Source organism: Aythya fuligula, chromosome 20 (genome assembly GCF_009819795.1).
Source record: "Aythya fuligula isolate bAytFul2 chromosome 20, bAytFul2.pri, whole genome shotgun sequence".
Taxonomy (NCBI): Eukaryota; Metazoa; Chordata; class Aves; order Anseriformes; family Anatidae; genus Aythya; species Aythya fuligula.
This window is the reverse complement of record NC_045578.1, coordinates 6,944,508-6,956,621: the sequence shown is the minus strand read 5'-3', so window position 1 is coordinate 6,956,621 and position 12,114 is coordinate 6,944,508. Positions and strand designations below refer to the sequence as shown.

The window sequence follows — 12,114 nt, the reverse complement described above, 5'->3', positions numbered from 1 at the left end:
CAACTGAGATGTTTGTTTATGGTTTGTGAAGGAGATATGTGAGGAGGTGACCTTTAGGAAATAGAAATCTACAGAGAGATACAAGCCCAAGGCAAACAGGAGTATTGTGCTGAAATAGTAAATCTTAGAACTAGTATAAAATACTGCTGTGCTCTTTTATAACTGCAGAAATAAAAGCACCGATAAATCCTGGCTCAAAATGTCAGCAGAACCAAAAAACTTTATTTCAGGAACCCAGTCAGGGTGAGATTCTGGAATGAAGCTGGAGACTCAGGTGGGCTTTTGTGGGGAACGGCTGATGGCTTTGTCATAGAGTTGACTGCTTAGAGAACCCAGAGCAGTGGGGGTGGTAGCTTTCTGGAGTTTGAGGTGTGTTCTGAGAACATCTCAGGCTTATTGAAGTAAATGTCCCAGCTTCACACAAGGTTGGTCTGAGGAAAATTGTGACAACCTGCGATTTCCTTTGGATCTCTGAATTTTGCTCTAAATGAAGCCATTCAGAACTAACGCACAAGGTCAACTTGAGAAGTCTCTTATGTGACTCAGACAGGTTTTTGCAGCTTTCCAGCAATGGGATCTCCTCCTGCCAAAGGACTTCTGTTGAACCAAGGAACCCTCGTGTATGGGCAGGTCCTTTTGCCCTGAGTGGGCTTTGCAGAAGGTCCATATAGATCGAGTTACAAATCTGAAGCCTAATTTTAGATGCAAGTAACACGGCGTTAGGGGAGTTGGTGGGGAAAGATAAGCCGAAGTGGTCAGCCAAGCCTGCCTGCACGTTCAGTTAATGCTCTGCTTTCTGCGTGGGAAATAAGATATGGCTCTCTCTTTGCAGGAGTTGCAGAGTGGCACCTCTCATTCAGTGTGATTATTGCCCACTCCTGTTCCACATGGATTGTCTGGAGCCACCTCTTACTGCCATGCCTCTGGGTAGATGGATGTGCCCAAATCACATAGAGCACGTGGTGGTAAGCAGGACTATGATTGCAGTATGGTAACCGGATGCTGGAGTGGAACCTGGCAGGTCCATTAAAGGACAAAGTACAACAAATGTAAAACAGCTTCCGAGCTCTTATTGCTCCCTGTAACGCTTGTAAAGCTCCTGCTGCAAGCAACACGCTCTCCAAAGGAATATGATGCTGCTCGCTGCAATAAAATATAAGGATGGGGGAACTCCTTCCCGTAACTGAAGCTGACAGCTCAGATTGTGACTCACTGGCAGCTTGTCTAGTTTTCAGACTGGACTTCTTAAGATCTAGATGAGCTTCCAGAACTGTGATACAAAGCAGCACAGTGCTACAAATAGGGGAAGTAATTCTTTGCATGCTTAACCCAAAAAGCGTTCATTCCAAGCGGGAGCTTTCATTTGTGGAAGAGCATTGTACTTGAGACTAAATACTCAGGAAACAGGGGGCTGGAACAAAGGGCTTGTGCCCAGAGAAACTGCTTCTGAGAGCATTGATGCTACTTCGGAGGCCTCTAAGTGCTTTTGTATTCACCTCCAGCAATGTGCCCTTTAACAGAAAGGGTTAGTGCCGCAGGAAGCGAATAGTCTAAAGCTGAGCTGATGCTGTACTGCCAGTGCTACGAGGCGTTATGAGAGTCTTAGGGTGCCTTAGTGACCTGCAGATCCCTAACTTCTGTGGCATTATCTGATCACCCAGCTGAACCAGAAGAACTTGACCCTGAGTAATCGGTGCCGAGTATTTGACCGGTTCCAGGATACCATATCTCAGCATGTTGTCAAAGTGGATTTCTTAAACCGAATCCATAAGAAACATCCTCCGAATCGCAGAGTTCTTCAGTCAGTGAAGAGAAAGGGTTTGAAGGTGAGTGTCAACAAGTAGGTACTGGCAGAATTCCCCACGCGCGTGCTTTAGTTTGGAAGGGAATCCGGCGTGCCCCATAGGGATCGCCTTGTCGGGGCAGGAGGAAGAAGGTGGGGTCTGAATAAACGTGTGGTGAGAGGTCTGGAAGTCGGCAGTCAGAGCAGTTTTCACTACGTGTAGGATTTAAGAAGCTCGTTTTCCAGCAACCGTAACGCTCAGCTCTTAGAAGCAAGCCTGTAAATCTGACACAGGCACGAGAAGTACAACACAAACCCATTGAAGGTGGCACTGGAGGCAGAATCTGGGCTGCCGCATGTTCCCTGTTAAACCACAAAAAGCATGTTCTGCCAGAATGCCTGAAAAATGCCATATAGGTATTTTAAACGTTTCCCTTCTTACCTCGCCTTTTCTTTGCGTGACTTTTTTTTATGCTGGAGCCACCACGTTATGCTGAAGTCATGCCTGACCTAAGGGAATGAAACCTATTAATTTCAGCATAGTTGCATTAAATTAAAGTACTCGGCACTTGAAACTTCTAATGTATTGTCTGCAGGGTTCCTCTGGGTCAGAAAGCAGCAAACACAAGGCACAGTGCTGGTTAGGCACTTCATTTAACCAGTCATTCTTGAGTAATTGTTCTCATGTGTCATCTTCTTTCTCCACAATGTAGGTTCCTGATGCTATAAAGTCCCAATACCGGCTTCCGCCCCCGTTACTTGCGCCTGCAGCAATTAGAGACGGCGAGCTGATCTGTAACGGGATCCCCGAGGAACCCTTGCAGAAGCACCTTTTGAACACTGAGCACTTAGCCAGCCAGACAGAACAACAGGAGGTAAATGAAGTCAAAATGCTTGGACTCTGTAGTCGCTTCGGTACGACGGTCCTCTTCCATTTCAGTCGTGATCAGAGCAGTTGTCTAGGAAACCGGTCTCAAAATCGTGCGTCTGAAGGTGATAGCTCGTCTTGGTTCTGACACTTTTGCCCATTAAAACTTCATTTCGGCTTTGCAGCTGAAATGTAAAGCTCCTCGTTTGACACTTCAGGAAAGTGGTGAGAGAGTCGCCTGGTCTGAACAGCGGAGTTGAGGGCTTTCTGTCTAGATGTCAGTTTTATTTCCTGACTGAGGGGAAATACTTTCCCCTTTGATTATGTAAGGCTGCTCTCTGACACGTTTGTGTGTTAACGTCACATTTCTGGGCTGCTTTTTATTGCTGATAGCCTTAGATTTTCAAATCAAGGTCAAGTGAGTGTTCAAGTCTTGCATGAAATTTCTTGCTGGATTCAGCAAGGCGAAGGCACGTTGCTTTGCCATCGGTGCCGTGGTCTGATTCCTGTTAGCTCGGGCTGGGTTCTTATATATGGCATGGGCACGTTCACCATGAAGCTTAAAAATTTAAGTTTTTTGGTCGTCTTCTACCTGGTGTAGAAGAAAAGGTGCTCTCCACCCCTGCAGGTGGCTCCCAATAGTGTGAGGTAGATCAGCATTTCTTCCCAGCGTGAAACAGAGTAAGCTAGAGGGTTTTCTTTGGAGAGAAGCCCGTGTCAGTGGAAAATACGTACGTAACTAGCTGAAAAGTTTGCAGTGCTTTAAATGTGAAGTGAGGGGAGTGTCTGCTGCCTTCCCTCTCCTGTAATCTCAGCTCCTCATTGTACTGTCCCCAGCACAGAGATAAACAGCACTTAATTTTGGACATGCACGTGTATGTCTGAACCAAGACTTCTCCTGGTGCTAGATGAGCACCAGAACAGATGCTGAGTGCTCTGCAGCAGTCGGGCAGCTGGATTTCTGCGGGCTGTGGGGGACGATGGGGTGGCTGAGGCTTGGAGCAGCGTCTGCTTGTAGAACTAACGTGCTTTTTCTTTTTTCTGTCTTCTTCCCAGTGGCTCTGTAGTGTTGTTGCGCTCCAGTGCAGCATATTGAAACATTTATCTGCTAAGCAGATGACTTCGCTTTGGGACTCTGAGCAAACAGAGAAGGCTGATATTAAGCCTGTTATCGTGGCAGACGGCGCACTCGCCAACCCTTACCAGGCAGCTGACAAGGCACCCACACCTTCCCTCTATTCCATGTCATCCTGCACCTCAGGGATTACCACTCAGAATTCCTTGAGCTCCTCGCAACCCCAGCAGACTTTGTCACAGGAAGAGGTCAACTGCAGCTCCTGTATAGACAAATCCAAGAAGGGGGCTTCTTGCGGGACTTCCAACGGGCCCACAGCCTCTGACGTGAAGGTCAATGGGCCTCATTTCTACGGCGTTTCGTCCGAACCTGCGGCACAGTTGACTGACTCCCAGAGGCTGATGGGGTCGGGTAACACAATCCCCGTTTTGTCGCACCGGCAAACGTGGCCCAGGCCCCTCACGCCCCCAGCGACGTGTGGGCTGCTGAATCACACGATCGGAACCGTCGTCAAAACGGAGAACGTCGCGGGACCCGTTTCTTGTGCACAAAGGGGTTCTGTGCCGGTCACGAGTATGCCTACTTCCATATCGAGCTCCTGTGCCAGCCTGGACACCACCAGCACTTTGCAAAGAAAGAATGTGCAGACGCAGATCGGACCGCCCCTGACAGCAGACCTGCGATCCGTGGGCTCCCCTCTGACTGCCACCAGGGCTCTCACCCCTCCCCAGGCTGCAGGAGATGGGATCTCGGCTGTCGGGTCCACAAACAGATTCTGTTCACCAGCACCACCTTCAGGTAAGGGCCCAAGGGCTGATCCTGGCCCCCAGGGCTGAGAAGGCGTTCAGCTAACCTCGAGGCTCTAGCAGCACGCCCTTGCTTAATGGGGAATTCGGCTTTCTGTAGAGAGCAGGGGGAAGTTTAGGTCTTCTGTGTCCTAGGTCCCTTCATGGGAGCCATGGGATGCAGGGAACTCCACTCTGAGAAGCAGGGTGATAGATCCAGTTGGTTCTGGAAAGCAGCAGTGGGTGTAAATCCTGCTCTCAACATCTCAACAGCTGGCTGCTCTAAAGGACTGGCTGGTTGCGAGGCAGGCCTTTCCCAGAACAGCTCCCCTGCACCTCTCATCTCTGTCCTGGTGACGGTTGCATCCTCTGGTACGGAGGTATTAGAAATCTTCAGCTGCACAGCCTCGATGTTAGAGAAATGTGGGTTTGGGGCGTTGTGGTGTGCTCAGTGCCTGCCAGTCTGCTCACACGGGGCAGTCACGGGCTGGATGTACTGCTTCTGCCCTGGGTTACAGCTCAGAACCTTGCTGCTGAGGTTCCTGCACCCATTCATCAGTATAAAACCATCAAGTCAAAGATGTTGGGAGGAGAGGGCGGGAGTAACAGCCCATAATTCGTAAATTTTGCTGGAATAAGCTTTCACTTGAAGCCTTCTCCTCCTCCCTTCACCCCAGCAGCTCTAACCTCAAGCCGTTAGCCCCTTGTGCAGGCTGGGTTGGAAGCAGTGGCTGGAAAGCAAGCGCCAGAGCTGTCACTTCTCCTGCAGTCCTTGCTCAATGGCAGGCTTGGGTGGAGCAATCCAGGCAGCGCAGGCACCATCTTTTATTGTTCTTTACAAAAAAAAATTATTACAGGCAGCTTCTGGGTTTTATCTCGTGTTTGGAAGCAGTCCCCAGAGCACTTGGTCTCCTTGCTTATTGCCAAACAAACCGAGTTACCCCAGGGCTGTTAGTTGGTGCCCTGCTTAGACGTGCAAGGCTGGGGGGCCTTTAGGAGGAGGAAAGAAAAGGGGCTGTGCTGTAGGAAGCCTCTTCCTTGTGGCTTGAAAAGCACTGCAAACCAACCCCTTCATCATTTTGCAGCTACTTAAGATGTTAAATTTCTTCTAGCGTGAAGTTTGGGTTCCACAAAACGCCTGTTAAACCATCATTTGGATGCAGTTTCTCTTGGGAAAGGGGTAAATGTGTTCAGATGGACTACATCTAACACCACACGTGTACTGACAAACATCTTAAATGGTGCTCTGCAGAGCGGGTGCAAACTGACAAAAATACAAATGATTTGTGACCCTTTTTTTCATAAGCTTCAGGCTTACCGTAGCTCTGAGCAGACCAGCTTGAGAAGAACTGGTATCGACCATGCCTTAAAGGGATTTTGCTTCCTGGCATTTGCTTCTTTGGGCTGCGCAGTCACTGCCGAGGCAGTGGGATTGTATTTGGTGGATAGTAAATCCTGCCAACGACTGTCACATTCCTACCAGGCAGCGCACTGCACCCCGCAGCCGATAATCGTCCAGAAATCAAAAGGATGCAGCAGACGTGCTTTTTTTTCTGCATGTTCAGGCCTAGACCCAGCCACTTGGCAAAGGTTTAGCCAGCTCTTGGAGCTGCTGGGGGCTCGGTGCTCATCTTCCCGGCCTCTGTAGCATGACATCGCTTGCAGCCTCTCATCGCTGCTCCTTCAGACGGGGGAGCAGAGCCTTAAAATATTTAGGTGCAGAGCCCGAGAGCTGATCCTGAGTTCGAGGCACACGCTAATCCTTCTGCGAGGGGCCAAAAGCACTCGGCCTGTAACTCGGGCTTTTTTTCAAAGCGTGGCTCCGAGCAGAATTAATCATTCTGAGCAGCGTGGAAGCTGCGAGCAGCCCGAGGGGCTGGGTGCATGTCTGGCGAACGTCACAGTGACATATCTTCTCTGCACCATCTTTCTCTGTAGATGGTAAGGTCAGTCCCAGCACCTTATCCATAGGAAGCGCTTTAACTCTGCCCTCATCACTCACTTCAAACTCCGCAGCTATGCTGGACCTCAGCAGTTCCCTGAAAGCGTTTGTGGACGGCGGTGAGTATTTAGTTCGTTCTCAGTCTTCTGCTAGCCCTGCCTGTTTGCTTCCCGAGCGCCCAGGCTCTGCTTCAGGAGAAGCTCCGAGATGAAAGGGTTGCAGTCAGGTGAGGGAGGGGCTGGAAATGCCTTCCCTTAAATACCACAGCTTCCCTGCTCGGAGCGTTGCCAAGGCAGCGAGGCCAATGAAGTGTTCCTGCCTGAAGCTTTTCTGGGGAACAATCACGGTGCTGTTGCACGGGCTGCTTTCCAGGTGGGATCCGCGTGCAGAAACCTGCAGCCCTGCCGTGCCCTGGTGCTGCCTGCACCCCGCAGGGCTTCCCGACGTGCAGGAAGCCCACGGCTCCCCATCGTGCCATCGAGCGGTCACCCGGCTTGTGAGGCTTTACTGGCTCCGTTAATTTTCCGATTGATTTCTGCTTCTGTCAGTCTTCTCCTAGACTGGCATGATTTTTTTTTTTATTTTTTTTTTTATTCTCCTTTTGTTGCACTTGGCAAGAAATGCAGAGTCTTAGCAGAGCGACGTGAGGAGGAGGAGATTGCTACCCAGCACGGCAGGCTGTCGCCGGTGCCTGCTTCTGAACAAGAGCCTTTCTGGCGTGGTCACCCTCTTTTCTTGGGTGAGCCCCGACTGCTCCCCTCGGCCGGGCTGCCTCTCTGCTCTCGGGAAGGGCCCTCGTGGCTCTGCTTCTTCTGCCTGCTGTTTGACCTGCTGCTGACGTGGAGAAGAGGTCGGGCAGCCTGCTTTTGCTCCCAGAAGGCAGATCTCCGTGGGGCTTCGCAAACAGGATCACTCCGCGGCTATCAGCAGCCGATCTGCCTCAAAGCTGGTTGAAAATCTTGCCTGAATTACCTTGTTTTGGTTAATTGACCCCACTCTGACAGCGCGTGACTCAAGAAAGAGCGTGTAGCTGCCCCAGAGTGGTTACTGCTTTCCTCTGCAGCACAGAGTCAGCCTTTCTGGCTAGGAAATGAAGGACCCAACCCGCTGCCAAAAGGGGCAACGTCCACCTCTGCAGACCTGTTGCTTCTGAGCTGAAACAGCAGATTTTCAGTTTATCAGACCTCGTTGCCCTGAACTTGTGCTTGCTGCCCGAACTGCAGCTTTCTAGCCGGAGCTGAGGCTCCCCTCACGTGCTGCTCACGTGAGGTGTTGGTATGAAGCCTGACCGCCTGTACGTAACGTTCTTGTGTTGCAGGATTTGGCAGTCTTTGCTGGAGAAGCAAATGGCATGCTGGAAAATGGGACGGTTAAATCCAGCTCAGATGGCACCCTGTCCGCGAATCACTTGACTAATTGCTTTTTGTTTGTTAACAGAGATTGAGATAAATATGCTGGATGAGCAGCTGATCAAGTTTCTGGCCTTGCAGAGAATACATCAGCTTTTCCCTTCCAAAGCTCAGTCTCTAGCAAGCGGTGTCAGTGCCCATCAGCAGTCTCCCGTGGCAAACCACGTCGAAGGTAAGAGCAGCCCTAGAGCAGTCGGTTTGGGCTGAGCCGTAGCTCTCTGGCATTCCCCTGCCTGTTGGTTGAAGATCTTCCCTCTTTTGGTATCTGCCTGGTGCCACCTCTCAGGCTTCTTTCCTTGCATTTCCTGCTCTGGCTCCCCACTGGCCAGAAAATCCTACAGGTCCCTCTAATTTTTTTTTTTTTTTTTTCAAATTGTAGCAATAAAAACAATCTCCATGGGCCTGAGTTCGGCATTGGCTTTGTTTATGGTCACTTGATTTATGTTATGAACATTACCAACACCTAAATCTGCACGGGGATCATGTTTTCCTGTTCCTGTGCATGCAGTCAGGGTTAATCTGCCCTCAAGCACTAACCGGACAGCCTTGGTGCAGGAGCAGTTGCCTGCTATGGGTTTTGGGGCTAAATACCCAAGATAAGATCTTGGGAAGCCTGCTAGTACCAGTAACCACCTTCTGAAACTCTGTGCCTGCCTGCTGTAGCATCGCAGCATTCACTAAACACTTTGTCAATCTTTTTGAGCCCTGCTGTAGGGCGCAGCACCAGGCTGTGCTTGGAGCTGCTTTCCTCTGCTGCCCTGGGAATCCTTCAGCAGCCTCCCTCCCAAAAGGCAGCTTGGTGCTGTCTTAACCCCTGGCCCTTTCCGGGCAGGATGATGCATCCAGCTGACTGTTTAGCATTGCTGATGAAATAAAAATCAGATCTAAAACCTCTAGTGAGCCCTGTTGAGTCAGCAGAGCTGGACAGCTGAAAGGACTCTGCAGGGCAGCTGCACAGAGATGGGAGGCTGCGTGTTTCTGCTGTATTAAGCACTGCACGTCCAACCCCACTGTTCTTGACACAGGTGACTCTGCAAACAATCCCTTGTAATCCTCATGTTCTGTTCTTTGATACCACGCTCCTGCTGCAAAACCACCACCCAGATGTGCTATCAGAAGAGGCTCTGCCTGCGTAAGGGGCTTATCTCCAAAAGGCAGCTGCCGAAATCCTGGCAGGCCTGTGGGGTCTGGAGTGTGATCTCTCTTCCACAGAAGACGATTTTCTGCCCAGTTCACTGGGGCGTGGGAGAAGGTGTGATTTGAACTTTGCTGCCAGGAGCTCTGGAGGCTCAGTCCTGGACCCCGCTCAACCCGTGTGGTTTTCCTGCAGCTTCACTGGAAGCTGAATCTCAGCTGCTCAGTTGGTGACGTTCACCAATTATTATTTTTTTTTTAAAGTGGTGCTTTTACAGCAAGAGGCAGGTCTTTGATTACCCAAACCGGGAGAGATTAAGAAAGAAGCTGGTGGCAGGAAGCTTGTGTTCTCCCCAGCACGGCTCCGTTGTGCTCACTCCACGATTGCGTGGCTTGTGTGGGTTACTGGGAAGAACAGTTTTCCCTGGTGACAAAGATGTTTAATCCACACGCATTCCTAGAGGGTTGGGAAACCTTTAGGCCAAAGCTGCCTGCGTCCCTCTTAGGATCGGTGCTTTCTGGAGAGCCTGGCGTCAAGCAGCCTGTGTAGCTGATAAGATTGTTCAAGTCCTTTCTCTTTTATCTTGCAGCGCAAAGAAAGGAAGTGCAAGCCCGGGCTGTGTTCTATCCTCTGATGGGCTTGGGGGGTGCAGTCAATATGTGCTATCGAACCCTCTACATCGGGACAGGTGAGTGGCTTTTTCCCCAGCGTGACCTTTAAGATTCAGGGTGGTTCTTCCCAGCCCTCCCTGATTATTTGCCAAGCGGGCATTGAAGAAAACAGACCCAAACTGACCCCTTTTGCTAACAAGAAGGGTGGAAATTCCTCATCCACTTGAATCTTCCACCTTTGTAACAGCAGGATGGCTCCTAGAGGTTAACTGCCTGATGGAGAGGAGAGTTAAGGGTTGCTTGTGGGTTTTATTTCTCTGCTTAGATTCTTTTGGCGCTCCAGAAAGGCCCAGCAACACCAAAATACTCTGCAGCCTTCCTGCCTCGTGCAGCCCCAACCCTCCCTTCCCCCACTGAAACTTTGTTCGTGGCTTATCGCAGCATTATTCATGCAGGCCTGGGAGTGCGGACAAAGGCAGTTGCTCCCCTGTTGTTTTGCTAATTGAAGTTTAATTCTGTCTGTTGTTCTCTGCTGCCTGACAGGTTTTTTTTCTTTTTTTCCCTGAAATAAACCCAGTATTTTTGTCCTCCCCATTGCCAGGAGCTGATATGGATGTGTGCCTTACAAGCTATGGTCACTGTAACTACGTGTCCGGCAAACATGCCTGCATATTCTACGATGAGGTGAGTGCCTGAGTCCTTTTTTTTTTTTTTATTTTATTTTTTTTATTTGGCATGCATGGCAGTGAGAGCTGGAGATGCAGGCAGCAGGTTGTCTTTGTGTGGTGCTCCTTTGTGGGCTACAAAGTAAGAGCCAGAGCTGTGAATGGTTTCACTCCAGTGAAGGCTGCGTCAGCATTTTCTGTCAAACCCCTTTTCTGAAGCACAGAGCTCTGCCAGCAGGATTTCTCTGAGCTAACTGCTCGTGGACAAAGACTGACCACAAGTAAGCACTGTCACCGCTGGCATCCAGGGGAAGAAGAAAAAAAAATCATGGAAATGGTTCGATACTTTTTGATGCAGCTGTGCTAATAAAAGCTAAGCTTTACTTGCCTACATAGAACCTCGACGGGAACAAAACAGGGAGCTGCTTCATGCCTCTTATTTAACTAAAGTTTTAGTTAAGCTCTCAGTGTAAACAGAGGTCTACGGTTGCCTCTTAACTACAGGCCAGAGATGAGTTTGTTCTTGAAGTGAACAGACTGGTCTGCCAATAAAAGTGCCACCGGAGATGTCTCTTAGCATGGCAACAGTTTTTGAAGCCAGGTAGTCTTTTCTGTCCCCATTTGTCAACCAGCTGCTGTGGAGGATCCAGGATTAACCCACAAACTGCTTTAGCTGCTCCTTGGGTGCGCTACAAGCTCCAGAGCACGCGTGGTAATGGGATCCAGATCCTAAATCTGAGCCAAAGCATCTCCTCACAGTGGTCGATCCGAAGGAATCACTGAACTTGTTCTGTACTCCGGAGACCTTCCCATGGTTGTGGTTGCTCTAAAAAGAGGCAGAACTTCCCTTCTTAGCTCTGTCTACAGTTTCTGGCCTGGGGGTTTGCAGTCCGAGCCCATTACTTGAAAACTTGCTCCCCTGTGCATGGCAAGTTTTTGTAACTCGATTGAAGTTCGATAGCCCTGGCAGGACAAGCTCTTGCTGTCAGATGATTCCTCTGAGCTAACCTGGAATCTCTTCTATGCTGTCGACATCCTCTGCAGAGTTCAGTTGAGTGTTAGGCTGCTGGTGTCATGCTCTATGTCACGGTAAAGTCTCCTGGCATTTCAGCCTTCATGGAAGGTCTGTAAATCTAAGCCACCCTACCCCGTGTGTGCTGCTGCACACCGGTACCCCTCTGTTCATCTTGTGCCTGCTTCCCAAAGCACACCTCTTCCTGCCAGGCACGGGACTAAGCCACACTAGGCACAAACTTAGCCTGTTAAAACAGCGTGCTTGCTGTGCACGGATCAGCTGGAATCCATTTCCAAAAGATCTGTCGGTTCAAGTGCAGCAGGTAAAACCCACTCCTCTTCAAAGCTGCCCGGCCCTATTTGCCTGCTGGGAAGAATCCCGGGCAGCAGCTGGTTGGGAAGCCAGCTGTGCTGTGAGCTGTGTACCAGCTTGGGGGTGCTGCTCTCTGAAGTCAGAACTCAATTTAAGGGCTCCTATTTTACCATCAACAGCTGTAGGGAGGGAGGGGTTCGTGTTTCAGTCCTCCCGATGGGCAGAAGCCTTTCTGACCCGGTATCTTTATTCCTCCTCCTCCCTCGTTTCAGAATACGAAACATTACGAGCTGTTGAACTACAGTGAGCATGGGACGACCGTGGACAACGTCCTCTATTCGTGTGACTTCTCGGAGAAGATGGCGCCCACTCCTCCCAGCAGTATTGTTGCCAAAGTGCAGAGCGTGATAAGTGAGTGTGGAGACAGGGCCGGCCCCACGTGGGGGAGCTGCTGGAGGGGGACAGGAGCGGGTGCACGTCGCTCCTCCTCGGGGCTGCTGCACCTCTCGGGGGT

At 50.3% G+C, this 12,114-nt stretch overlaps 1 protein-coding gene across 2 annotated transcripts in view; it reads left to right on the top strand.

Annotated features, from left to right (window-relative positions):
- PHF12 (PHD finger protein 12) overlaps nucleotides 1-12,114 on the top strand; it is a 31,132-nt gene that overhangs the window by 17,664 nt on the left and 1,354 nt on the right. Inside the window, exons 6-14 of one of the 2 annotated variants that reach the window (XM_032200988.1) lie at nucleotides 833-965; nucleotides 1,662-1,826; nucleotides 2,497-2,658; nucleotides 3,708-4,524; nucleotides 6,450-6,572; nucleotides 7,891-8,034; nucleotides 9,587-9,685; nucleotides 10,210-10,292; nucleotides 11,873-12,011. In XM_032200988.1, the coding sequence (XP_032056879.1) occupies nucleotides 833-965; nucleotides 1,662-1,826; nucleotides 2,497-2,658; nucleotides 3,708-4,524; nucleotides 6,450-6,572; nucleotides 7,891-8,034; nucleotides 9,587-9,685; nucleotides 10,210-10,292; nucleotides 11,873-12,011 (1,865 nt within the window). The remainder of the gene's footprint in view (nucleotides 1-832; nucleotides 966-1,661; nucleotides 1,827-2,496; nucleotides 2,659-3,707; nucleotides 4,525-6,449; nucleotides 6,573-7,890; nucleotides 8,035-9,586; nucleotides 9,686-10,209; nucleotides 10,293-11,872; nucleotides 12,012-12,114) is intronic. The other variant, XM_032200989.1, reaches the window with a different exon arrangement.